This window comes from Mastomys coucha, unplaced genomic scaffold, assembly GCF_008632895.1.
Source record: "Mastomys coucha isolate ucsf_1 unplaced genomic scaffold, UCSF_Mcou_1 pScaffold17, whole genome shotgun sequence".
Classification (NCBI taxonomy): domain Eukaryota; kingdom Metazoa; phylum Chordata; class Mammalia; order Rodentia; family Muridae; genus Mastomys; species Mastomys coucha.
Genome location: NW_022196899.1, coordinates 22007172 through 22035056, shown reverse-complemented (window position 1 = coordinate 22035056; position 27885 = coordinate 22007172). Strand labels below are relative to the sequence as shown.

The following is a 27885-nucleotide window of genomic DNA, read 5'->3' as shown; positions in this document are numbered from 1 at the left end:
TCTCTCTCTCTCTCTCTCTCTCTCTCTCTCTCTTTCTCTCTCTCTCTCTCTGTTTCTGTCTATCTCTTCCTCTCCAACTTGCTGTCTCTCCATCTCTCTGTCTCTCTGTCTCTCTTTCTGTGTGTGTAACAGGGTCTTTCATTGAACCTGGATCTCACCAATCTAGCTAGACTCTTTTGGCTAAGGATCTTCTTGCCTCTACCTCCTCAGCAGTAGGATTAGATGAACATGTCACCATGCCTGGCTTTTACTTGAGTGCCAGGGACCTGAACTCAGATCCTCATGCTTGTATAACAAGCACATTACTGACTGAGTCATCTCCCCAGTCCCCACACCATTGTCTGAACCCTTGATATCTGGTCAAGTTTTGTACTGTTAAATATAAGAGTAAGCAAATTTTCTTTTATTTATTTGGTTTGTCTAGCTATAAATGTAATAATCACTGAAAATGCCCACTAGTCTATTTTCTAATGCAGACAGCAAAATGGCCTAGAATGCTTGTAGTTGAGAGCTATAATTGTGTTTTAAGAAATATACTTCTCTGTCACTCAAACTGAGTCTTCGTCTTTTGTGGAAGATGAAGATCAGAAATGATTAATGACTAGCCAAGACTTAGAAGAGACACATGTGAGAAGGAAGGTGCTGTCTCCCAGTTGAGTTCTCTAAACTATAAGGGCTGAGATGATGGCAGATGGTGGCGGATGGCGGCGGATGGCGGCGGATGGTGGCCATGGCAGCAGTGACACAGACACCCAGCAGCACTGATGCTACCTTTGGTGGAATGTCTTCTTCCTGACGTAACCAAGAGCTTCGGTCAAACTTCTCAATGCGCGTGGGGAGGGGAGGGTTTTCCGAGGTGGGATCCGAGTTCTGGCGTGGCATCTCGACCCGGTGAGAGGTCACATTCAGAGCCTCCTGGAACCCAGATAGGCCCTTTGTGGGCTGCTCATGTACTGACTGGGAGGCAGTCAAGGCAGGTCCCTGGGATTTGACAGCTACCAGCTGCGGGATCTAAGCACACAACACAGGGGCAGCATTGTTAGAAGCCCATAGGTTGAAGGGACAAAAAGATCCGTATGCAAGAATTGAATCCATCAGTTACAACAGGGCAGGTTTCAGTTGGCTTACTAGAACACTTGGGATAAACTTCCCAGGCTGAGACACTCCTGCTATTTGAGGCTGCAGAGAGCACGCCGAGTGACCCTTCAGAATGTTTAATTTAGAAAATCTGTAGGGCTAACGCAGAGTTCCTGGCAGCAGGTTCAGCTCGGTATTAGCTGGAGCTGCTAAGTCAGGGAGTAGTATGTAGTAGTAACAGTTATTTTTATTCACTATTTCCTGGACAGCAACACAAGCTATTTTATCAGCTATCCCAAGCTCCCCCCCTGTAAAGTCCTTAGCTTTGGCTTTAGATACGATTGCTCTACATCGTAAAAGAAAGAAGAAATGCTCTAAATGTCTTTCCTTCTGTGAACTCACAGGGTCGAGACACCCATCCTCAGTTGAGACATGAGCAATCCCAGGTACAAAGAGATTGAGCCGCATCCTAGATTTTACAGCTGATATGCCGGAGTCTGACCTGGGACCCTGTGTTCTACTCCCAGAGTGATGCTCATTCATCTCTGTCATGTGCTCTTTCTCTACCCACCGTGTGGAGTGTGTATGTGAGCGTGTGCAGATGCACATGTATGTGTGTAGGCCAGAGGTGCCAACTTAAGAATGTTTACCCAGTTTATCATCCGTCTATCTGCCTTTTCTTTCCTTCCTCCCTCCCTCTCCTCCTTCCTGAGATAGGGTCTGCTTGTGAAGCTCAGGCTGGTCTAGAAGTCAGTGCAGTCATAGCTGGCCTTTAACAGTTCTCAGAAATCCACCTGTCTCTGTCTTCCGAGTGCCAGGATTAAAGGCTCGTGGCACACATGGCTTTCACTTTGCTTAAAACACACTTTCTCACTGGCTTCGAATTTGCAATTTCACTAAGCTACCTGGTTGACAAGCCCTAAGGTGGATTCTCCTGACTCCAATTCCCCATTGCTGCAATTACAAGCCTACACTACCAGGTCTGGATTTTGTATGTGTATTCTAGGGATCGAACTTGGGTTTTTACATGGAAAGCACTTTACCAAATGGGCCACACCTCCTCAGATTCCATAATATCCTGATTTCTACAGGACTCGATATCCCCGCTGAGAATACACTCCATTTCCTGATATCAGGATGCTTCTTGGGCATTTGGGCAATGTAGTACTGTTGTTCATGTAGGAATAACTTTGAGGATTTTTATTTGGCCTCTTAAGAAAAAGCATCAAAATCCAGGGTGCGAGGGATCCCTTCACCTGTACCGCATCTTGTGAATATTGAAGCCTGTGCTCTACCTCTGGGTGTATACTGCATTCAGGGGAGCACAAGTCTACCTGTGGGCCTGGCTCACATGGATCATGGCTGGGAAAAAAATCTACAGTGCTTCCTCACTAAGCTGCTCATTCAAGCAGTCTCAGTTTCCTATTGGTTTCAAACAAGGCCCTGCCAAACCCACTTTGGCCTACTATGTCTATCGGAATGTCACAGCAACATGCTAGAAAAATCATCAATAGGAGGAGAGGAGCTCGGCCCTGTGAAGGTTCTGTGCCCCAGTGTAGGGGAATGCCAGGGCCAATAAGTGGGAGAGGGTGGGGTGGCAGGCATGGGGAAGTGGGAGGCAACAGGGGTTTGTTTTTGTTGTTTTGTTTGTTTCTTTGTTTTCTGGAGGGGAAACTGGGAATGGAGAAATTTACATGTAAATAAAGAAAACATCTAATAATAATTAAAAAAAAAAGAAAAATCCTCAAAGTTCTGCTGAGTGTTTCGAATAGACCTTGTAATGTCCACATGGATGCAAATATCATTAAATACATTAAATAGCATTAAAATAAAATGCATTGCAGTATCTAGTCCAAAACCCACTCCCACTTTAGCTCCCCCTAACAACCTGAAGCACCGTAGAAGGCTTTTCCAGAGAGTGCACTCTTAGTTCCTTATCATCTCAGAAGGGGCATTTCCCCACAGCGCTTTCCTTCACAAGGGAAAGGCTCATTATAAGGTCAAAGTAGGAAGTTTTTAAAAGAAGAGAAACCCTTGTAAAATCCCCATTTTGAATAGTCTATAAAAGAGAATTACATACAGATAAAAAACAACCAGAGGAAGGTATGTTGAGCTGGTTGGTGCTGAAAAAAAAATCTTGCATTTTGCTCATTACCACCAACTTAAAACGCAAGAAAACCTTGATTTTTTTTTTATCATTATTCCTTTAAGCTACATTTTTCAAAGGTGACCTCCAAATGCACCAGGGAAGCCTTACTACAGCTGGGCGCCAGGAAGAAATTAAAGATGTTTGGGTGAGAAAGGTTGGATTACTTTTTTTTTTTTTCCCTTCATGGAATTTCCGTATTCTATTTCACTTTGAATTTCATCTTTGAAGAACTTACCAGAAAGCTCCTTTCCTAATAACAAAATCATCTTTCCCCACCAAACATCTTCATGCAGCACTTCTAAGCCTCTAAAGGGCACCAGCGTCATTCTGACCGGCTTTTAAAAAAGACTACAGGGCCCAACCCTGTGGTTCTGGTCAGTAAGTCTGCAGCAGACCTAGAAATATGCATTTTGGAGTTTGTTTGTTTGTTTTTGTTTTTGTTTTGTTTTGAGACAGGGTTTCTCTGTGTAGCCCTGGGCTGTCCTGGGGGACTCACTCTGTAGACCAGGCTGGCCTCGAACTCATGAATCCGCCTGCCTCTGCCTCCCAAGTACTGGGATTAAAGGCATGCACCACCACTGCCCAGCCAGGAATCTTTACCAAGTTCACTGGATGCTGCTGACTGCTGGCTGCTGGCTGCTGACTGCTGACTGCTGGCTGCTGACTGCTGACTGCTGACTGCTGGCTGCTGGCCTGGTGAGCATGCCAGGAGAAACGCAGGCTTAGAAGGCACACGTTAATTTCGCCAAGCCCACTTCATTTCTCCAGGTCAGATTTCTACCCATATTTCAAGGAAGGGAAGAATACATGTGTGCAGTCTAACCTCAAAGGTCCATATATGAATTTTACTTCTGATTATAGTTACAAGAATGGCTGTCCCCACCCTGCACTCTACAGCACTTGCAAGGTTCTCCACGGGAGCCACTTTACCGAGAGTGACTTTGAAGTCTACTCAAGGTCATTAGCTCTGTGCTTCCTGTGTTCTGTAGCCTCTCAATGCAGAGAGGTTTCTGTTCCCGTGGATTCTATACTAGGTTCTTTGCTGCATCGGTCCTCTGCCGTGCTAGAATATTGTAAGCTTTTAATAAGCTTTCCTGGGCACAAGTGTCCACTGGGACAGAAAGGAGGTTATAATACCTGGGGATCAACAGGTCTGAGCATTGGGGGTGTCCGAGCAGGCTGGACCCCACTAATGCTGAAGGACTCTGATCTTGGGGGCAGGTTGGGGTCCGAGATCCTGTTGGCAACCTTGTGAGGCATGGCAGGTGAACTCTGTCGGTTGAGTCTTGAGCGTTCTTCTACCTAGAAAGTCAAAGGAAAAGAAAATCTCAATGGTTAGAAGTCGGTGCCCGGCCCAGTAAGGATTTTCTGTAGTAACCCACACCGCCATTGTTATGCCCCTCTCATGAATTCGAAGAGCCCAGATGTGCCATTTCTGTTTCGTAGCCAGATCTTTTTCTTTTCTCTCTTTTTCTTTTTCTCTTTTTTTTTCTTCTTCTTCTCAGGAAAGTATTTCCAGCAAGTATGCAGGCCACTTGAGCTCTTGACCTTACATCACCCATTAGCTGGTGCTATGTCAGGTAACCGGGCATTCTCGGCCTGCTAAGAGCTTGTCTTGCCTCCCTTGAGCTAATATCCTGCTGATTAGTCACAAAGCCATGGGATCAGGCAGGGAGATGATGTGCCTTCCAGATAATCAAAGGGGACTATGGTAGGCATTGAGACAGCTTAGGGGTAAAATAGAAACTTGCTTTGGGTTGACTCATAAGACAAGAGGGGGACAAGAGCCACACAAGGACTGGTGAGGGCGAAGTGGCACATAGGAGCTCCGCTATTCTCTGCAGGCTGCTGATAGGCACGTGGGCGTCCTGGATGCCGCTTAATGACATGCCTGTCTCACACAGACTTCCTGTATCATTTTCTTTTTCTCTTCAGGGCCCTTTCCTTTCAGTTGTCTCTCCCTGCTACCCAAAATACACCGTTCCTCCCCATGCTTGCCATTCCCAGCATGGACTTTGTTACCCTACACCCTCCAATTCTCCTCCTGCTCCTTCCCACATTCTGGCCCTTCCTGTTCTCCTCGCCTCCACCTTTTCTCCTTTCAACCCATTGTCATGACTTATTCTCCAGGGTGTCAGAGAACCAGTGCTTCTTTATAAACAGATTCTAGGTCACTATCAGTCAGTCCGTATTTACAGCAGCAAATAGACTGTTCCCAAGGATGACTTTGAAGAGAAAGTTACATGAACATAATAGATATCAAAATATAAGATGGAAGTCATTAGTCAACCAAAGACTAAGACTTTTGTCCTAGGTTTATCTTACACTGTCCTATCTTTCTTAAGGGTCAACATAATGGTTGTGCCTCTCAAAATGGCAAGACAATGTCACACACCACTCCCCTCCCCCTGATAATTCATTAGAGTGAGCTCTTGATTCACTTCTGTTGACTCAGTATTCAGGTCTGTCTGTATCTGTTTATGAACCAGCTAAGGATTTTAAGATTTCTTTTTGCTGCCTGATTTCAAATAAAATTCAAAAGTCCTATTACTTCTTATCTTTCTTACCCTCTTTTGAATCTTTCTAGAGAGAAGTCCAATTTCTTATTCCTAGTAAGTCTGTTTTAACCTTAAACATTTAAACATGCTACATTAAGCCTCAGGCAAGAAATGGTCTGCCTTTATGAGGTATAATATGAACATCTCTTCCCTCACTATGGCTCTGTGGGGCATGTCCAATTGCCCCCCCCACTTGACTTTGGTTTTGAAATTCCATATTGTAGAAGTTTCCTACATATCAAATAATACTAGCCACAGAAAGCCAGGGGTATAAAAAAGAAATTCATTTTGTTTGTGAGTACATGAGGCATCATATGAGCAAGAATTACTTATCCATCGTACTGAGTGGAAGAGCAAAGCTAGCTATTGTTACAAGACCTCAAAGCTCCAAGAAGACACAGACAAACCGAGCCCACAACACACCATGCATCAGTTCTACCCGCCAGACTTCTTGAAAGAAAAGATAGTGACCCCCCCTTGACTACTGAAATTCCTTACTTCCTCAGTTGTAAATTATACTACTTGAACAACTCGTGTGTGAGCTCAGGAACTCTGGAGAGTGGATATGGTTCAGAGAAATGTGTGGATCTCTACAATCTGATATCCCAGGACGCATTGGTGGTATAGAAATGAACATGTTTTCATGTGTTCGGAACCAAATGTATTCAGAGTGAAGCATATTTGTAATGATCATTAGTGTTACTTTTAACTGTCGAATACAGAGCAAAAAGTGAGTGCCGATTTTCATGGGCAAATTGTGTGTTTGATTAATTGTGGAGAGAGGATGCTAAGCAACTCCTGGGCATATTTTCTAAACTTTCAATCATGTCATCCTGTAGATTCTACCCTTTGAGTGTCTTAACCTGCAAAGTCTATGTCATATGAAATAAATAACCAGTTGTGAATATTCAGTCCATAATGTCAAGATAGATCAATGTGCTGAAATTTCATGAGTAGGAGTTTAGATAACAAAGACTGTAACAATTCAGCATTTAGTTACATACTTTATTTGTGTACATGAGTGTGTGTGTGTGTGTGTGTGTACTTGTGGGTGCACACACATGCACAATATATGTGTGTAGTACAAAACATATTGGAGTTCAAAAGATAACCTCTGGGAGTTAGTTCTCTCCTTCTAACCTGTGTGTTCCAGGGACTGAACTCAGGTTGTCAGGCTTGAAAGCAAGAATCTTTCGCTGATGAGCTATCTTGATGGCCCTGACTATAATTTTGTCTCAAGAAAATCTTTGCTCTTAAAGCCTTTTGGAAGGTTGGGACACAGATGTGTTTCACAACAAAGTTTTGCTTAAGTACTGGAGGAAAACCACTACACCAAATGTTCGAAATGGTGTCTCACAGAGAGAAAGCTTAGCATACTCAGAAGCAGCTCCTTCTAACAGGAAAAAAGTCTGTCCCCTGATTGATGACAACTTATGTTTACTAATTAAACAGAAGGTAGCTATGTGAGAAGTAAAGAAAGTGGTTCCTCCACAGAGCAAAGATAAACACAGCTAAACTGGGGCACAGTCCAGACCCACTTCCATCTGTTTGAGGACAGGTCTAGCAACAGATGATCTACTCCAACCTTCAGCTGTCAGGAAGATGGGAAAACCAGGGGTATCAATGGCTCAGTAAGGAAAGAGTTTATTGCACAAGCATGAGGATCTGAGTTCTGATCCCCAGAACTTCAGTAAAGCCAGATGTGATATGTCTGCAGCACACATCTGTAACCTCAGTGCTTTCATGGCAATATGAAAGGTAGAGGCCCTAGAAGGTCACATGCCAAGGGACCTAGTACACACGCACACACAGGGCAGTGGTTGCCATGCATTGCAGAGAGGGGACATGATGGAGTGCTAAAACAATAAAATAAGACCTCATGCATGGCCATGTAAAGTGCAAGCTGATACAAGTTAAAATACTATTTGGAGTGGTGAAGGGTGACACAGACGATCTGATGTCATTTTAGGGCACATGAGAAAGGAAAAGGAATTTCTATTATCCAAAAGATGAGAAAAAAATGCTCAAATTCAACCAATGGACATCATAGAATTTTATTAACACTTCCACAGAGTTAATCTGTCTCCCACCCAAATCAAGAAACAGTGGGAGAATTCCGAAAGGAGTGACCTTGCCTAACCAGCTTTTTAATACAGAGACATTTGTGTTCCTTGGCTGGCTGAAATCTGAAAATCAAACCCACTGCAACATCCAAGCCCAACAGAATACTATGTCAAAGTTTGACAAGACTGCCAAAGATCAAATAACTCCATCACTGGGTTTGAAGGCAATGGTGACAAGAAGATTCTGGGGCTTGCTGGCTGCTGGCTCCAGCTCCAGTGACAAAGCTTGTATTAAGGAAATAGTGCAAATTCCCCTCTGGCCTTTACTCATGCATGTTTGGGTGCATGCACCTTAATGACCACACGCACACATGCACGCATGCACGCACATCACCGAGGGTGAAATATTGCACCCCATTGTTGATAAAAAATAATGTCAACTTGGAATGACATAGACAGAAGTATAATCTAAAAAGGAAGGAAAACAGTTTTGGAGATTGACTGAGATTATGTTAATTACACAGGGAGAGAAGGATGATCATGAAATTTTGAAGAATGTCTGTACACATGTCCAGAGGTGTATTAAGTCCCAAGGAAGAACATTGGTGCCTGGCAAGCCTGATAGTATGAATGATGTCATCCACTAGAGGCCACCCTGATTTATGGTGGTGGCCAGAGACCCTCATATCTGCAGTGCTTGATGACACAGCTATTCTGGTTGCATGCCTAGCTGTTAGGTTTCTTTCACTGGGAGAGATCTGGCCAGGAAACAGGGTAATCAGGAGGTCAATATTGCCTTGAGGCTATCAGTACAGATTTGTCCCCGGGAGAGCTGCTGAGAGCCCAAGAACCATGAACGGATAAATAGAGAGATGGGCCAGGGACTTAATGACGGGAGTAGACAGACATAAGAAAGCAGTGACGTCAAGGCAGACAAGCTGGGATAGGAGCTGGGGAGAAGTGGATGGGAAGAAGTAGGAACCACACCGTGCTCTCCTTTCTTGGCACACATGAACACAGGGAGCTGCCTGCGAGGAAATGAATTTCGGGATGCTTCTCAAGGAGTTTTGTGACCTGTAGGTATCCCTTTCCTAAATGTATGCCAGGAGCTAGGAACATGAAAGGTGAGAAGGTGTATATCACAAAGAAGAGATGTGGTACTTCTTAGCAGAGTCTAGGTTCTAGGAAAGACGTACGGTTTTATGCCTCTCCTCTTGTCTTCTGTGGTCCATGAGACTCTCTATGGCCCTCCTTAACTCCTATGATACACAGATAGTGGCTTATCACTTTGAAAATGCTGGATAGGTAGTATATATGACTTCAGATTTCATTCCCAAGTTCAGCTACATTCTGGGAGATCTATGGGAGTCCCACGTTAGCCCCTAAGGGGTCCTAAGGCTTTAGTTGTTCTTCCTAACCAAGCTGGCCCATCTTCCTTCCTCGAGTGATGAGCCATCAAGAGTCCGTGTTTGCAGTTGATACTTGCTTTGGATGATAATGTGATAATGGCATTAGCTTCGTAGAGGGCAGCAGCCCTTCAGCTTTCTCCACAGTGATGCACACTGGAGCTGGGAGTCTGCCTCAGCTGAGGATCCGAACCCAGCATGGCTAAGAAAGGGCTAAGCAGCAGAAGAAAGCAGTGTGCCTCTTCAGCCAGGAGGCCTGCTGTTTGATAGCACAGGGATTCTGCTTACCCAAAGAAGTGGTATAGATTATTAGGGAGTTCTAATGAGTAATCTTGACTGGTAACGTAATGAGATTTAGAGTCATGGAAGCAAATCTCTGCACATATCTCTGAGGGATTAGCTAGATTTGAGTAATCGGGGTGGGAAGACCAACCTTATATGTGGCTTGTACTATGCTATGGGCTAGAGCTCCACACTGAATAAAAAAGGAGAATGTGAGCTGTGCAGAGGCAACTACCACTCTATCACTGTGGTTCTTCGGTTCTCGGTGTGAAAATGAGGTGAGTGGCTATCTCTGGCTCCTCTTGCTACACTTTCTTGGCCATGGGGGACTGCACCTCCCAGAGCTGTAAGCCAAGGTCAACTCCTTCCATTCTTAGGCTGCTCTTGTAGGGTACTTAGTCATAACGATAAGAAAGAGAAGAAGTAACTGACAGAGGGGCCCGTGCTGCCAGGGAGCCGAATCACAAAACCAAATGGTTGGCCTAAGAAAGAGTGGCAGCAGTTCCAGGCAAAGGTCAGTATGGATCATGTTTACAGACTGTATCCGAAAGTGACTGAACATGATCCTTACTCTGATCAAAACGATTTGCTGTGTAGTCTTAGTTCTTAAACATTTGAAAAGTTATTTTATCATAATAGTGAATGTCAATTAGAAGGGTTCAAACAGTGTATATAGGTATGAAACATTGCAGAAAATATTATTCTTTGATTGTTATCTCTCACCATCTACCATGATTAGGAGAAACATCATTTCTAGTATTTCCTACATATACTAAGATGAGATAGAAAATAAAAGATTTAAAAAAAAATAGAAATAGAATCTTTGGTTCTAACCTAAACACTCCTTTAAGTGATTAGAAGAAGTCACCGGATGTCACAGAGGCAGATATGGAGGCTGATGTTCCTGTGTGTGAGATGACAGTGATGTTCCCTGTGTGTGAGATGACAATGATGTACTGGTGGTCACTCCCATCTGGGTTACTGAGTCTTTGCTTTACCCATCTGGTTTTAACTCATTTATTTTTCTCCAATCCAAATAGCTTTTAATTACATTTCATAACTAGTTCACCACAGAGTCATATTCCTAAAATACCACCTGAGTCTAAGGGTTGGGAAAATGAAAGAATATTACCTTGCATGTATTGGAAATGCACATCATAGCCACAGGTTTATAGCACATTGTGCACCTCGGAGACCATAATGAACTAGGCAGGGTTAGTAGCAAGGCTGGTGTCTAATAATAGCAGCCAGGGTATGGGTAGGATATAATTAGGCCCAGAATTCTCTAAGATGTAAATGACACTCTTCCTACTAATGGTTCACATGCTACATATCCAACAGGATTCTTTGTTTAACTGAGGTAGGAGAAAGTGTGTGTGTGTGTGTGTGTGTGTGTGTGTGTACACCTGTATATGTACATATGTGTGGACGTCGAAGGCTAGCCTCAGTTATCACTTCCCAGGTGTCTGCCATCACCTTTTATTTTAAGACAGAGTTTCTCAATGGGATCCAGAGCTCTTCTATCAGGACAGGCTAAATGACCAGTGAGCCCTACGCATTCCTGTGTGTTGGGCTCTATTTGGCCCTGGTTTGGGCCTTGAGGACAAACCTGAGCCTGGCTGAGTTTTGTAAACTGTCTCAGTCATTTCCATACTGGAGTGACTCAGCACAACTTGTTTAAGCCTGCCTTTGCCTAGCTCCTGCTGAAGTAGAGTAACTGTTGGTTCCCTTAGTCATCCCATACCCTTCATCAACTTTCCCCTCCTCCTATGTCATCTCACCTCAGCAGAAAACTCCGCCTCCTCTCTCAGCTCTTTATAAAGAAAAGATTGATACAATAAAATGAGTTTCTGCTTGGAGAGACTCCCGGCTCGGGGTGGTTATTCTCCGGAGGTAGGAAATCCGAGCTGCGACACTCACCATCCTGCTCAGCCCCAAGAGAAAGGCTCGGTTTTACCGGGTTCTCTCCCTCTCTCGCCTGGTTCTCTCCGCCAGCCCCTGTGTCTCCACCTCTCCATTTCCAGGACTACAAGCCTTTGCCATCATGCCTGGCTTTTCATGTGGGTGCTAGGGATTGCATTCAAGTCTGAGTGTTTATAAGGCAAACATTTCACCAATCAGACCCTTTCCCTAGCCCCTCTAAATAAACTCGTATAAGGGAAATGACTTTTTGTTGTTTTTCCCTACAAAACCCCACTATATTCGCAGAGGTACACAAGAAAAAACACTATGACCAGCATCAGACATATCACCCTTTCTCTTCAGTGACACTATGGCTCCTCCGGAAGTGATGCTCTCACCATTGGCTGTCTTCAAACTCTTCAACACTAATTGGATTCTGTGCTCCCAGGGAAGGAACTCCCAGTGGAGAGCCTGGTCAATGGACACAGCAAGTCTCTTGTCCTTACCTCTTTGGCCCAGGCAGGCTTCTCGCTAGGACTCATGCCTTCCTTGTAATGGTACAGTGGCTTCTTCTCCAGGGGCCTCTGCTCCTGCCGCTGATGCTGGAGGGAAACCAGATAGTCCCGCTCTTGCTTTAGCTGTCTCTGCAGTCTTTCTGCTTGTCTCTGTTCTTCCAATTGTTTGCGCTTATATTCCTACCCAGAGCAGGAAGAGCAAAGAAGAGATCACGTGACCACAGGGGACCACATCACCATATGGAGCAGCAACAATGCATGTGACAGAGGCAAAATGGTACTGAAACAGAACTCCAAGAAGGACAGGAGTGCCCCAAATGATCCCAAGCCTCATGGTAGTGTGCACATAAGAGTATGTCAATAAAAAACAGCATTCTTTAATGGCATTCCCTACAGAACATCACTTGAAAAGTGATATGTCCCTGGAGAACTGTAACGCGGATGCAAGGTAGTCAGACTATCACCCAAGAAGGAGTCATTCACTTCCTAATTTGGTAATTTAGCCATTCAAACATGTGTGATTGAGTATACAACCAAATAAATAACTTGAGATCATATCTAAATCACCCTTTCAATAAAACCATGACTCCTACAACTATTATCAAGCTCATGTGTAAGGTAAAACAAAACAAAACAACAGAATGCCATCGCATAAAAAATTCAGTTAAAAAAGAAAATAAGCTATACCAAGAAGACCATTTGGAGAGCTGAGCGGTAATAATAAAAGTTCTTCTAGTGGATGCAGTATGAGCAGGAATCAAACTGTGCCCATTGTGAGGGCAGGAGTAACAGCCTGCAAATGAGGAAGGACTGCAGGGCTGAGTAACAGCCTGCAAATGAGGAAGGACTGCAGGCCTGAGTGGACTCTGTGGCAGAGGTGCATCTGCAGTGATTGCATTCCAGCATGTCGGCAAATGGCTTTAGGAATTACTCTGCAATAAACACAGTGGGTCTTGAAAGCAGGTTGAACTTCTAATAGGGCTGGACTCATGCTCAACTTTCATGACTAGACGGAGTTAATAAAGTGTGCTAAATGGTCAAAGACTTAGCAAACGGGGTCAGGAATTGTATGAAGCATCTGAGATTCTGAGGTCCAGGAGTTTGGAAGGGGAAGATCTCATATTTTTAAGTGGTATATTAGGAGGGGGTGGAAACACATAGACATATATATGCACGCACACACATACTTGCGCATGTGCGCATGTACACACACACACACACACACACAGCACACACACAAACACGGGCACTCATGCATGCATGTATACCAGCATGCAGGATGAACACCAAGCGGCCGTGTAACTTTCCCATTACCAGAAGTAGAGCTTGCTCATGCAGTAGCTGCTGCTGTAAGATCTCTAACTGCCTTTGCTCTTCTTCTAGCTGTCGCCTGATGTATTCCTGAAGAGGCGGCAGCAGAGAGTGGGGAAGAATAGAAAGAGAGGAAAACAGAGAAAGAACCAGTGATTGCAAAGTGACAAGAGCTTCCAAGTAAAATGCAGGATTGAGGAAGGGAAAAAAAAATACCCAACACCTCACCCAAAAGGAAGAGGAGGCCATAGCAAAGCCAAGCCTTTCAATGCAATCAAAAGCACAGCCCCCTTTGCCCATAGCAGTTGACTGAGCTGGCTCAGCATTTCACTGTCTGTGTTCAATTTTAATGAGACTACTATGTTAAGTTCTGTTATTAGGATCCTCTCTTGTGGAACCCATGGACTTAACAAGGCTGTAAAGTTCTGAGGGCCCTATGCCAGCAGCAGGGATAGAACGCATGTACGAGGCTAGCTCGCTCACAGTCTTTGTAACAGAACTATCACATTGCTCAGCGACTCGGGGTGTGAGTTTATCAATGGGAGAGGATACTGTCAGGGGCTCAGAGTTGGAGAGCAGAGATGGCCCAATCAGCCTGGCTCATCTTCAGTGATGAAATAGTGGGAACTTGGTTCAGTGCTGGCAAGTCAGAAGTTCCAGGTATGCCAGGGGAGCTCCCGCTTTGGGTAGGAAGCATGGGCATTCTCAAGCTGTGCACTTGACATTTTGAATAGGTAAGAACTGTTGCTTGAGAAACAAAGCAAAAGCCATAATAGAGCATAATAGGTCCTTGGCAACCATGACCCACACCCCAGAGCTCCCTGTTGCTGCATATCTCATGAGGCATGTGAGCGGGCTTGCCACCTCCCGGTACCTGCTCATGCTCTGCGCGCCTCCTTTCCTCCTCCCGCCGCATCTGTTCTTCGTAGTGCCGACGCTGTTCCCGCTCCTGCTGCTTCCGAAGCTCCTTTTCTCGCCTTTGTTGCTGTGGGATGACAAACAGACATGGTGATAGCAGTGCGTGCTGGGCGTGTTAGCATGAGATCCGCCCATTGACAGACGTGTGCCCTCAAGGACACCAAGTGCTCCAAGGATTTTTCCTCTTGGGCTGCTGAGGAAGATATTGGCAAGGAGGGATGGTATCAAGAGATCCGGAGTTATGGAGACCACGTTGGCACTTGCCAAGTGTGTGGATGCTCATCAAGACACAGTGGGTTGGAATTGTCAAACCAGGCTAGTAAGGACCACCAGGCTGTCATAGACTCTGGGACTCCATTGCAATAATTACATTCTTCAGTCATTCTAATATCATGTCATACACAGATTCCGAAGATATAAGGATCAGATAAGTGGAGTGGATAGTCAAGGCCACAGACTGAATGGGAACCTCAGACTCCTACCCAGGCCACATCTCTGATGGACTCCTACCCAGACCACATCACTGATGTTCACACCAAGCTGCTCCTTTTGCCAGAGGATCCAATTGTGCCTGCGGGTGTTATCTTCTTGCTCGGGTTAGACCCTATGCTGAGGGGACACCACCATGATCTCATTGGCATCCACAACCTCATACAATTGCCTGAGAGTGGACAGAGCGACACACACATTATGTGCCTATCTTGTTTAATCTTCACCAAAGTCTTTGGAGGTAGATGCCATTATCCCAGGTTTATATGAGAGTATGGAAGCAGGGGGAGAGTGATTGTTCAAAGTCAGCCTTATGTTCCAGGACCTAAGATCAACTGTTATGCAGGTGACACGGGAAATGTAGCAGAAAACCTCCAAATTAATCTGGCTCTTCATTCCACTTTCAGGAAAGGAGAGGGTTTAGGAGACCTGAGAACTAGGCGAAGGAACTGGTGCCTCTCATGTAGTAAGGTACCATTCCCCATTTCTGGAACATTAGAACTGGTGCAGGGACACGGGAAGGCCATATAGGGGTGGTGCCATTCCCCATCTCTGGAACACTAGAACCTGTGTAGGGCATGGCAAGGGCTTTTGTGGCAGTCCTAGTAATTGGAGCCACATGACCTGCATTTAGCATGAGGGGCAATATTGCCATGTTGCAGAGGACCCCACTTAAAGCAATGCACTCTCCAGTAACACTGCTAGCATCTATTTTGGGAACAGCTGTGGCCTTTTGTGTCAGATCCTGCACTAGCTTTGATTTCTCCTTCCTCAGGAGGTTCTGAGAAAACAGACCAGGCACCACTCCCTGTGATAGTCTCATGTCACTTCACTGCATGGTAAGGAGGGGTGAGATGATCTCCAGAGAACAGCCTATGACCACATTACACTGACAAGCCAGTTCTGCACAACCAGTGAAAGAGCCATCCCGCCATGAAACCAGACACCAGAAAAAGATGTCTGCCACAGGCCCTCAAAATGCCAAGAAACCCGAGCGAAAGCCTCGTTGCTCTAGTTTTTGCTGCAGTTTTCCAGACATGCCGCCTATCAGTGTGATCTGAGAACCACAGGATTGAAGCAGGCCTTTACGACTCGATATCCATTGTTTCCCAACTTGACAATTCCTTATCCATCTTGCACGGTATGTGAAGAAGACCCTCTGAGGGCTTTGTGTGAGCAAATGATACAATAGGACTTGCATATTCAGAAGGCCCCTAACAGTTATGGACAAGGGCAAAGCTAGACACACACACACACACACACACACAAAGCAGGATGACGCTTTCTTGCAGATCTAGGCATGAGCCTCTAGGGCATCGATGATGTAGCACAGGCTGGCCGGGTCCCTCTGCTCATCCTTACTGCTGAGGGAGGAGCAGTAGCAAACAGAAGAGAGTTTCCAGATTTTAGTCACTCTAAAATGAATGGCATGGATGCCTGATCAGGAATTATAAGCAGGCCAACATAACATGGGGAGGTGCTGGCGACCCTGCATGTGAGAGTACAGAGAGCTCTTGGCTAAGGAGCATCCAGTATAATGTAACGAGAGGGGAGAGAGAAACAGGGGCGTGTCGATCCCAGACAAGCAATTATTTGTTCCACAGAAAAAATAATTCAGAGGAACATGAGGGAGAAACATCATCATAGAAACTAAGTGAATAATTTGGATTACAGACCCAAAGCACAGACATTTTCCAACACTCAACTTGGACTGCATTGGCATAAACCCAAAGAATAAAACAATTATGTGTGTAGATCTGGCTCCTGGCTGGATATAGCCCTCATTTAACTAACATATCAAGTTTGTTACTCTTGTTGCTTTCTTTCTTGAGGGAAAAAAATAATCAAGCCCTTTGAAGATTTAGCTGAATTTTATGTGGAAGAGTTGTCCATTTTCAGTCCGTCTGCCAGGAATCGATACTGTTCTATAATTACATGCCACTCAGGTTCCCATGCAAGGTATACACAATATTGATCTCGACTCAAGAAGGTAAGGCTTCCCAAGTGCTCTGCACCTTCTGAGAAACACACTAAAGAAATGGCTAATAATTAATAATGATCTCACTTGGATCAGCCACTGGTCACACACAGAGGCATCTGCCAGGGCTTTGGTTCCCGCTGTGAAGTCAGAAAAATAAATTACTTTCCCAGCCCTCTGAGGGCAGCCTGCCAATTCCCACCAGTGCATCTTAAGGTCGATGCCTTTCTTAGAAAGATGTTTGCTCTCCCTCCTCCTGGGCATCATGTTGTTGGAGGGGATATACCAAAACATGTCGAAGACAATTTCTTGCTTCAAGGAGACCCTTTCAAGGCCTTTGGTGGCTCTTGCTAGAAGCAGCTCTTTGAGGACAAGGCCAATCCTCAACTCTGGCTCAACTTCAACCTCTTACATGGGTCCCGGTACCTGGCAGGTGCATGCAAAAATGTGTTGTGCTAAAAGGATACTGCATGGCTGTAATCCTACCTAGTACTCAAAAGGCTGAGGCAGAAGGAATGCTGTGAGTTTAAGATTAGTCAGGGCTATACATTGAGACTCCATCTCAAAAACATAAAATGTTTTGAACTCAACAGAGTAAAATCTTTGATGCAAAATAAGAAAACAACACAACTATTCTCTTAAAGTGTTTGGGAAGTTTCTTATCAGTACTAATGGTGTGTATTATGTCATAATTAGTATTACTTTTATAATTTGTTTTATCAAAATTGTAATCTAGATGGACATTACTTGTGTGTCCGTGTTCCATACCAGGTTTTTATCTTTTAAAAAAGATTTATTTACTGAATGTTTATGTATGTATGTGTGGGTGTCTGAATGAATTTATGTGTACCATACACATGCAGTGCCAGAAGAGGGTGTTGGGTCCTCCTGGAACTGGAGTTACAGGCAGCTATTAGTTACCCAGTATGGATCCTAGAATTTGAACTTTGGTCCTTTGTAGGATCAGAAGCCCTCTCAATGGTTGAGGCTGGGATTACAGGCATGTGTCACTGTGCCCAGTATTACCAGATACTGTTGGAAACACATTTGATGAATTAATTCAATCTTTTAGGTGATCGCTATCCACTTTGTAAATGAGTAAACTGATAAACAGAGAAATCTGGGTTTGTTTAAGATGACTCAGGCAGAAACTGGGAGGGTGCTGTTTGGAAGCAAAGCTGCCATGTACCCATCTTCTTCATGAAATAGCCACTCCCAGGCCTCTACGTTTTTTTCTATGGGACTTGTTTAGATCTTGGTGGGAGTTAAGCCTCTATAGTAATTGCAAGATTAAAATTAATAATTGTGGTGGTCAGATTTAAACGTCAACTTTCCTCAACTGAGAAATTGTCTGGGAGTGGAGCCTCAACTGAGGGATTGTCTAGATCAGGTCAGCATGCTGATGGAGGATTGTCTTGATTGCTGACTGATTTGGGAAGACCCACTGTGGTCCACCGTGGGTAGCACCATTCCCTGCGCAGGTGATTCTAGAGAGCATATTTGAAGAAATCTAGTTAAGTATGAGCAGCCTAGCAAGAAGGCAGCATGGATGTGTTTATTTCTTTCTGCTACCAATTAAAAATCTAGTGTGACTAACTGCTTTGAATTTCTGTTTTTTTTTTTTTTCCTTCAATGATAGTCTGTAACATGAAGCTGTAAGGCAAACAAACCCCCTTTTCCCTAAGATGCTTTGGTCAGGCGTTTTATCAGAGCAACCATATATGAAACTAAGACAGTGACAGAAATACAGGGAAAAGCATCTTTCATAAGACAGAGCTTTGGCAGAAGAAAGTCCCATGGGCTCTTCTGAGGAAAGCAGAGTTACCAAGGTAGCAGGTGGCCCTACAGAGTAAGGTGCCCCCTAGCGATGCTACCTTGTGCTGGACAGGCCAGTGACTACTTAGACAAGCCAACAGCAGTCAGAAAGCCAAGTGGCACACACACAAAAAGGATGCATTCAGAAAAAAAGGCACCCCAACGTGGTGGACCAGGGAAGCCACATTAGTGAAAATAGAATGAAGAAGTTATCTCTATAATATGTAACACGAACAATACCCGGCGACTGACTCTCTTACCATTCCAGAATACAACGAGGCCTCTGCACAAGAGTCTCCGCTCACTCCTTGCGTTAGGCCCAGGGCTAAGCCTTTTGTGCCTGTGCTTTCCACGGAGTTCCCATGATAATCCTTCCAAGTAAATACAATTATGCTGGACATACATGTAAAGAAACTGAGGTTCCTCCCAGAGACTGAACCACCAACCAAAGAGCAAGCACAGGCTGGACATAGGCCCCCCCTGCACATATGTGGCAGGTCTTCATGCAGTTCCCCCCAAAACTGTCCCTGACTCTGCTGCCTGCCTGCCTGCCTGCCTGCCTGCCTGCCTGCCTGTGGATCCTGTTCCCCTAACTGGGCCGCCTTGTCTGGCCTCAGTGGGAGAGGATGTGCCTAATCCTGCAGTGACTTGATATGCTGGGGAAGGGGAATGGAGGAGAATCTATGTGAGGAGGGTACCAGGAGGAGAGGGGCAGCTGATATTGGCAATTAAAGTGAATAAATAAACTAATTAAAATAACAATTAAAAAGGAGGATACAAAGCTAAAGTTCACCAAGATTAGATAAACTGCCCACGAGCACAGAGTTAGGATTAAATCTGGCCTCCTGGCCTCCAAAGCTGGTTAGCTTGCACTTATACCTACCTACCAGGAGATGGTTTCCAGTCCCACCACATTCTGAGTGGGTGTCGTAACAACTGTTCCTTTCGAAGCACGGGAAGGTGCTTGCCTCCTGGCGCATTTATTTTCATAAACTCAAGGTTTCACTGCACACAGGGAGAAGCTCAAGTGCTGGAAGATTCCTTTGACTTTAATCAGTGATAGCAACAGTTACCACTTCTGGCATTTTATGGGTTGGCGATTTGCTCGAGGTTTCTGGCAATCACCTGGTTTAGCCCTCCTAATAGCTGCATGAGATGCTATTGTTGCCGCCAGTTTTATACTTGTAGAAACCGAGGCAGAGGAAAGCCAAAGAAGGCACCCAAGGTCACACAGTGAAAAGGGAAGCTGGGGGAAGCTGGGATCTGGGCCGCGGCGGCTTGAGGGCCTCAAGTTGATTTGTTTGCGTTTTGCTTTTGAGATAAGAGTCTTGGAATCTATCGTAAGCTGGCCTTGAGCTTATAGCCATCCTCCTGCTTCTGACCCCCAAGTGCTGAGGTTATGGGTGTGGACCATCACATCTGGTGTTTTAGTTGGCGTTGCTGACCTAAAGACTATATCTTTCTCTATTAATTTTTTTCATGCATTCATTTATTTGTGTGAGTGTGTATCTGTCATTGTTCGACGGTGCACGCGTGAAGCTCAAAGGAAAAATTGTGGGAGTTGGTTCTCTCCTTTTACCATATGGGTCCTAAGGGCAAACTCAGGTTACTAGGCTTGGAAGTCAGCTGTTTCCCACTGAGCCTGCAGGGTGGTCCAGCACACAGAGGGTCTTAAAGAGATAGACTCCACCTAGCCTTTCTCTGCTTTGGAGTCAGGGCTCTGCTGCAGTACCTGGGGGAAACTATTTAGATTCTAAAAACACCTACTTTCCCCAGTGGCTCCTTTAGATATAAGTCCCTGCCACATAGCCTCAGTGAGCTAGCCTCTGACTCTGATAGAAGAGTCAGCACCGAGAGCAGACATGAGCTCAAGCTCACAGCAATCAGGGCAGCACCAAACTATACACGTTCCCCAAATCTAATCACTAGGCGAGTCTCCTTACAGTAGCCCACACTCCTACATTTGGCACACCCTTTAGAAGATCTGTCCAACATCCGATTCTGTTGACATCTAATTCTCCATTTTCCTGGTTAGTCTCCAGGACAACTCTAATGGGGACAGGAAGCTTACCCACTCACATCCCTGTGGAGAACAGGAAGCAGGGTAAGGGAGGGCTGAAGGTAACAGAGTCCTAGAGGTAGCTTGATCTATTGCTGTGACTTAACGGTATTCCTGTTAAAAAAACAAAGGTATGAAATACTCCCAGCGAGCAGAAAGAAACCGCTGGTATCATTCTAAGAATTTTACACAAAATAAATCATCCCCAGGGACCTGATCCAAAATAATTAGTCTGTTACCAGAGCAGACCCACAACTCCTCCAGGGCCCATCTAACGCTGAGAGGTAGGGCTTGTCTCAGCTGGGTAATAAAAATTTCTTTATTGAACCAGAAAAAAAAATAGGAGAGGATTCCTATATACTCTTGCCACCAGAGATGACCTGACTCACTTTGGCTGAATTTCAGCAAGTTTGTGGAACTTGCTTATAAACTATACCATATCACTGGACAAACCTGGTCTGCTTACCACCCTGTAATCAGCCACAGGCCATGTCCCTGGCCTAACAGATCCATGACGACACTCAGCGTCTAGTCAGAGTCCTTCTGAGAATTACCAGCTGATTGGATCCTAGCCATATCCATACAGGCACACATTGAGGAACAAAGGGCACATACAAAGTGTCCTTAGAAATCCCTGGTGGAGACTGTCACCTGAGGTCACCAAATATCAGAGCCGTAGCCCCACAATTTCTGTGATGGCCAGTAGGCTTTTGTTCAGAACTGGAATGTAATTCCCAGGGTGCTTGCATAGCCCATCTAACCAAAAGGAAGCTAAATCCTCAAGAAGAGCTATAGACTTCCATGATTTCCTTGTGCCTATGCAGCCCAAGTCCCTGCTCTGGCCACCAGAGACACATGTGTTCACCATAAGCCAGGATGGCAGATAAGGATGGGGACACAGAAAGGGAATCTCTAGGTGTGCAACGATTGTTGTTATTCAGTTTCAGTACTTACGGCCAATCTTTTACATCACAATTTGCTTTCCTCTCTTAAGGTACAGCATTTGGCATTACACTTGACATGACATTGTCATTTATAGGGTTTATTCTTGACAACACTGCAACAGAGTCATAGAAATATCACACAAAAACTGCCGATATTTAAGAAAGTTGGTTGGGCCATACTCATGGCTGCATGTGACCCCACGTGCCTGTGGGCTGCCAGTTGGACACACCTACTAGGGCAAGAGGAAGATCTAAAAGATAAAGCCAGTGTCATTGTCCACATCCATGTGCTCCTGATTCTTCTGATAAGCTGGATTCACAATGACCATCACCCACAGTAGAGGATCCATGTCCTCATGCACACAGACACCTTCCATTCAGGCCATAGACCATAGGGTGCCTATCTCTAGGCACAGTGCCTCACTCATACCCATGGGAGAAGCTCCCATAGATGCCACTGAAGAACACACAAGAAGCCTCTTAGAAGTTCCGACCTGGTGTCTAAGAAGACTCTAGCTCAAAGCTGAATACCCATCGAACACAGTTGCTTTGTCATGGCTCAGCTGTGTAGGACAAAATACCAGAGAGATCCAAGCCAGGACAGGGCATACAAAACAGTGACACAAAGTACAGACTGTGTAGTAAAGTCCCCGATTGAAACATGATTTCATCGTGCGCTATGTAACCCCTTGTGGGTTGGATGTAAAAGCCCCTGTAGCCTTAGTGTTGGGATCCGTGGTTACCCGCTGATGGCCCTGCTTTGAAGATTGTAAAACCTTTAAGAGAAGAGGCTGTGACTGGAGGAAGTGGATCACTGGTGGCACATCTGGAAGTGCTATACCTTGGCTTCCCATCCCATCTGCTCTGTTCTGTTACACTGAGAGGTGAGGAGGGAGAGGGCAGCTGTACACTCTCACCACTGTAGAGTTACCTGCTGCCAGGCCTTCTCTCCACGGTGGACTGTACCCTGTAAAACTGTGAGTCAACACACTCACTAGACGACCACAACCTCAAGTGGCTTCTTGTCAGGCATGGTCACAGCAAACAGGAAAAGTGACCAATGCTCATCTCTAGGGTTTCATTGCAAAGCTTTAGCCTGCAGATTATTGAGATTATTAGATCACAGAGTTCATGTAATGTCCTGACTCCAGTCTCTGTCATATGGTCAGTGCTTGACAATCACTATAAATGATTACGTAGCTGATGGACGATAACTGTAGGAAGCTTAAAGAGCTCATACTAGGGAAGAAAACTAAAAGATAAAAAAACTAAAAACAGAACAACACAATATACTCTCTGGGAAGACTTCATATTGACCAAGCACCTGGGTCCAACAGTCAAGTGTTCCTGTGAGAAACAAATAAAAAAATAAACAAACAGGATCTGGAGAGATGGCTCAGTAAGTCAAGTGCTTGCTCTGTAAGCAAGAGAACCTGAGTTCTGTCCCTGGAACCCACATGAAAAAATTGAATGTTGGGGGTGATGTCCTACCCACTCCTCACACCTCATCACCTGTGGTAGTTGGTTGAAGATCTGGCCTAGGGTCATGAGAGCCGGTGAGCTGGCCCTGCCCCTCGATGGCTACAGCACTCAGAAAGTGGGCTGTGTACCTCCCTGGAGGGGGTGCAGGTGAGTAGTCCCTTGGATGAGAGCCTGAGAGAGCTGTCCCAGCCCCTGGCAGGCTGAAGCACTTGGGAGAATGGGTCCCTGGGCCTCGACTGTGCAGCACCGTGGAGCTGGCTCTGGAGATGGGTGAGACATCCCAAGGGCATGAGAGCAGGAGAGCTGATTTGCCTCTTGCTGATGATGGCAGCATTGCATGGCCTAGCTGGAACCGTGCTGGAGAGCTTGCCTTGGTGGTGCTGATAAGGGAAAGCTGGTGAGCTGACTAGCTCAGCTACCACACAGGCTCAGATCCAGAGCTTTGAGTTGACCCAGCCCAAAGTCTATATCATTTGCAAATGACAGGGCATGAGAAAGGGCCAGTCTTGCTGAATCAAAGCTGCAGGATCTCCGTGAAACCAGGCAACAATAGGATATCTGGGAGAAGACCCGGTGAGGGTTCAATACTGACGATGTCACAGGAGCCAGAGATTTTAAACCAGACCAATGACTCATTGCAATGAACATCTGCAAGAGAAGATGTGTGGGCAGAGGGATACACTGTGGGACACACTGTGACACTACAGCTTCCACAGTGATGTTTTTCTATGCTTTGGGGTTTTGTTGCTATCATTGTTAGTGGTGTGTGTGTGTGTGTGTGTGTGTGTGTGTGTGTGTTTTATTTTGGAGGGGGGATGTTGCAAGAGCAAAGGACAGATATGAGGGGACAGGAAGATGAGCAGGACTGGGTGATGTGAAACTCATAAAAAAAAATCAATAAAAAGTGTTTTAAAAAATTGGGTGTCCTGGTGCATACTTGCAAAGTCAGCACTAGGTGGATGAAGACAGGCCTATCCCTGGGGCTTTCTGACCCACAAGTAGGTCCCTAGCCTACTTAGTCCAATGAGAGAACCTATCACCAGTGGTAAAAACTGGTCAGCACCTGAAGAATGCCACTTGAGGTTCTCTCCTGACCTATCCATACATGTGCACACACATGCACATGCATATATGAGCATGTGCACCTCCATATGAAAATTTACATAGCTACACAAACATTAATTTATAAAATGTGCCAGGCCACATGTGTTCTCTACATTGTGCAAATCTTGTGAATGTTAAATGCTTATGGGTTTGGCAGTGTGGATTTTCTAGAGCTGCATGGTCAGTCCCTTTAACCTGAAGCCAACGATAGTGAGCCAGTCACCCAATGAAGCCCAAGTAGTGGGGGGCTGTAATGCCCAGGAAGTGAGGACCTGGCAAATTCTACACCAAGAAAGGCAGGCAGGGCAGACAGTATTTAGCAAAGCGTGTAATCCACCCAGAAGGACGAGGCCTTAAGTCCAAAGAGCAGAGTCATGGTGTTCCAGAGGCCTAAGAGATTAGGGGAAGCATCACCCTTTGGCTAAGGGCCACAGGCGGTCTGGGCCACAGCTCAGCACAGCTGCCAGAACCTAGGACTGTCCATCTGTACCCCGGGGGGTTACCGGAGGCCATGTTTGTACCTTTCACTTCTGTTCTTCACATGTACACTCACCTATGCCCTGTTCACAGGCCTCCATCCACCACGCGCAGAACAGAAGATAGCAGGCGAACTTTACACTGCTCACGTGATAGGCATCCTTTACAGCCAGTGTCCTAAACTCACACACATACTTTATGTCCTTATTGCTGCTCACAGAAGTCTCAGAGTCCACATCTGAGGACCAGAGTTCAAGGCTCTGTTTCATGGTTACTGTTTCCATGAACGCTCACCATGCACACTGGGATCTGAGAGGCCAGCTTGTAACCGTGCTGGGTAGTCACCTCCTGGTCTCCCTCTACTGTCCTCTTGGCTTTACTTTCTTTTTTAATTTTAAAAACTTAAAAATGTTATATGCAAAATAATAGCTTTCCTTGCAGCATTTTATACACATACACGATGTACTTTGCTCATATTTACTCCTTATTGTCCTCCTTTTTAAATGTCATTATGGTCATTGCTTCATGATCACTAGACATGATCACTCAGTCACTTGATAAATAAATAAATCTCAGGTATCTGATAATAGCAGGATAAAGGAAGGAAAACTGGAAAACAAGGACAGAATATGCACTTTGTGGGAGAAAAATGATATAGTGTTCCACATGTGAGCAACCACCTGCCCGGTAGCTTGTACACAAAAGTCACTCAATAAATAAATCATTGTAAATATAGAAGATTATTGCTGGTGGCCTAAAAATAATGTCCTAGGGTCTTAATGGGGCTGCTAGGATTTACTGAAAAGTGACCTGAGGCCCTCCCGGATTTAAATGAGAAAAATGTACACATGGTGGGCTGTTAAAAGGGATTGGGGGGGAAGGACTCTGTTTGGAGGGGTGTGGCAGCCTGGGAAGGGGCATTGTTTGGAATGTAAATAAATAAATAGTGATCTGACTCTATCTTCATTCACTAGTGGGTCATCTTAAAATGCAAAGTCAAGGACCTCATGAGTGAGGAGTAGGCTGGAATTAGGGAGACCCACAATATTACCACCCTGTTCTCATGCAGTTAGGGACCCAATAGGAAGCTCTCCTTTGTCTGGCAGAAGAAGGAAAGCTTGGAAATATAGATGAAGTTCCAGGAGGGAGGACTAAACAAAGAGTAAGAATCCTGTATGGATATTCAGGATATTCAAGAAACCACGGTCAATGATGTAGTTTCTCATCCAGGGGAGAGTAGCAGCCACTGGTGGATGCAGGTCTTGCCTGCAGCTGTGGGGTGTGTCCTGGGCAAGAAGGGTGCAGGAAGAGCCTGGCTCCTGGTGTCAGAAGAGAATCAAGACACAGGGCCTGGCACTGGGTTACATGCCTGTTCATTGTGGTTTAGTTAATAATACTCGTCTGTGACCTGTTAATCCTTGGCTCAGTGATTTGCACGCTAATGACCTCATTCCAAAATATTCCCAAGCTATAGGTTATGTGCTATTTTAGGCACCAGAGAAGACCAGAGGCGGAAAGAAGCCTGTGTCCTCACAGATAGGATCCTTTCCAACGGGGAGCTGGAACCATGTCATAGAATGCTTGAAGTTGGTCGGAGCCATATGAAGAGAGACCAGCAGAACATGCAAGAAGGAGAGGGACCTGTCGTAAAAAGATGGTCAAGGAAAGCGCCCCCTCCCCCAAGAGGTCGATGAGTGGAAGGACAGAAGCCTTGGCCCCATTCTGAGTGTGAGTGAAGGCTTTTTTTTTAAACAGATTTTTTTTCAAAGATCATATGCACCAAGCAGGCAGTGCCTCAAGCCTGAGGTGGCTGTGGTGGCTCCTTGGTAACTTACCTCCTCCAGCCTCCGCCTCTGCTCCTTCTGCTCCTCGATGCGCTTCTGGCGCTCAGCCAGGAGCTGCCTCTTGTGTTCTTCATTCTCCCTCTGCTGCTGCTCCAGCTGTTGGCGCCGCAGGGCCTCTGAGCGCTCCTTGTTGGCCAGCTGCAGTCTCAGAAAGTCCCGTCGCAGCGTGGACTCCCCTGGTAGGTTCAGAATGGAGCTGTGGACAGGAAAGAAGATGAGGGTACCACCTATGACAGGGACACTGCTACTGTGGGTCCTGGTGGAGGAGGGATGTGAGAGAACAGTGCTCGACTTTCAAGATGACCATTGCATAGACAGCTTGTTTCCATCCCTAACGGCGTATCATGCCCTTCATAGGCCTGTCCACATGGCCCCATCTCCAGTGCAAGTCAAAAATTTGCTTCTTAAGACTTACATGAGTGTACAAGCTCCAAGCCCTAGGCAAGCTTATCTCCACATATAAGAGTAACTTCCAGGAGCTGGGCAGATGGCTCAGTGGTTAAAGCACTTGCTATATAAGCTTGAACCTGGGTTCAGACCTATAGATGACAACCTCCCTGCCCCCAAAAGCTGGGTCCAATATCGAATGTGTCTGTAAACACTGCTTTGGGAAGATGGAGGCAGAGACAGATGTCGGGAGGCCAGCTAGCTTAGTATACACAGCCATCAACCATGAGAGACTCTGTTTCTAACAAGGTGGAAGGAAAGGATCAACACCAGAGGTTGTTCTCTGGCCTCTAAACGTGTGCATCCTATGCACACATGAGTACACACGCATGCAGTAACACAACACAAACACACGTGCATACAAGTACCTAGGCATACACACACAGAGCAGTAAAGGGTCTTACACTGTTCATGAGAGCAGATGCTCTCACACACACCTCCTTGCCAGCTTACACCAAGGCCCAACGAGCAGAGGTTATGCTGCTCAGGGAGGATGCAATGGACTAGGAGGGCCAAGGATAAAGACAAGGTTGACAAAAGCCAAGCTCTCAGGCCAAGTCTGTGCAGTCCATGGTGCCCAGGGCTTGTCTCCATATACCACTGCTGAAGGGCATGGGTCTAGGCATCAACCATACACTCAGGACTGCACCTGAGGGAATTGATTCCTACACTATGTCTAGCATAGTGTTTCTAAGTGTGTGTGCATGTGTGTGTGTGTGCATGTGTGTGTGTGCGTGTGCATGTGTGTGTGTGTGCATGTGTGTGTGTGCGCGTGTGCATGTGTGTGCGTGTGCATGTGTGTGTGCGTGTGTATGTGTGTGTGCATGTGTGCATGTGTGTGTGTGTGTGTGTGTGTGTGTGTGTGTGTGCACGCATGTGTAGAGGACATAAACTGACTGGTACTATTGGTGGTCCCAGGATGCCAATTCAAAGCTAATTGTAGGTTACCAGCTGAAAATTATGGCCTCTGATTCTCCATGGCTATCTATCAGGGAGATGGATGATAGATAGCTCCTGATTTTATTGGTTTTGCTGTTGTTGTTGGTTTTTTTGTTTTTGTTTTTG

At 45.5% G+C, this 27885-nt stretch overlaps 1 protein-coding gene across 4 annotated transcripts in view; it reads right to left on the bottom strand.

The window, feature by feature from the left end:
* The window catches only part of Tnik (TRAF2 and NCK interacting kinase), a 416591-nt gene that overhangs the window by 62479 nt on the left and 326227 nt on the right, over nucleotides 1-27885 (bottom strand). For 2 of the 4 annotated variants that reach the window (XM_031376481.1, XM_031376482.1), the window contains exons 12-17: nucleotides 26365-26569; nucleotides 14138-14248; nucleotides 13267-13353; nucleotides 11944-12132; nucleotides 4364-4528; nucleotides 772-1011 (exon numbers count right to left, since the gene is read on the bottom strand). In XM_031376481.1, the coding sequence (XP_031232341.1) occupies nucleotides 772-1011; nucleotides 4364-4528; nucleotides 11944-12132; nucleotides 13267-13353; nucleotides 14138-14248; nucleotides 26365-26569 (997 nt within the window). The remainder of the gene's footprint in view (nucleotides 1-771; nucleotides 1012-4363; nucleotides 4529-11943; nucleotides 12133-13266; nucleotides 13354-14137; nucleotides 14249-26364; nucleotides 26570-27885) is intronic. The other 2 variants (XM_031376484.1, XM_031376483.1) reach the window with 1 other exon arrangement.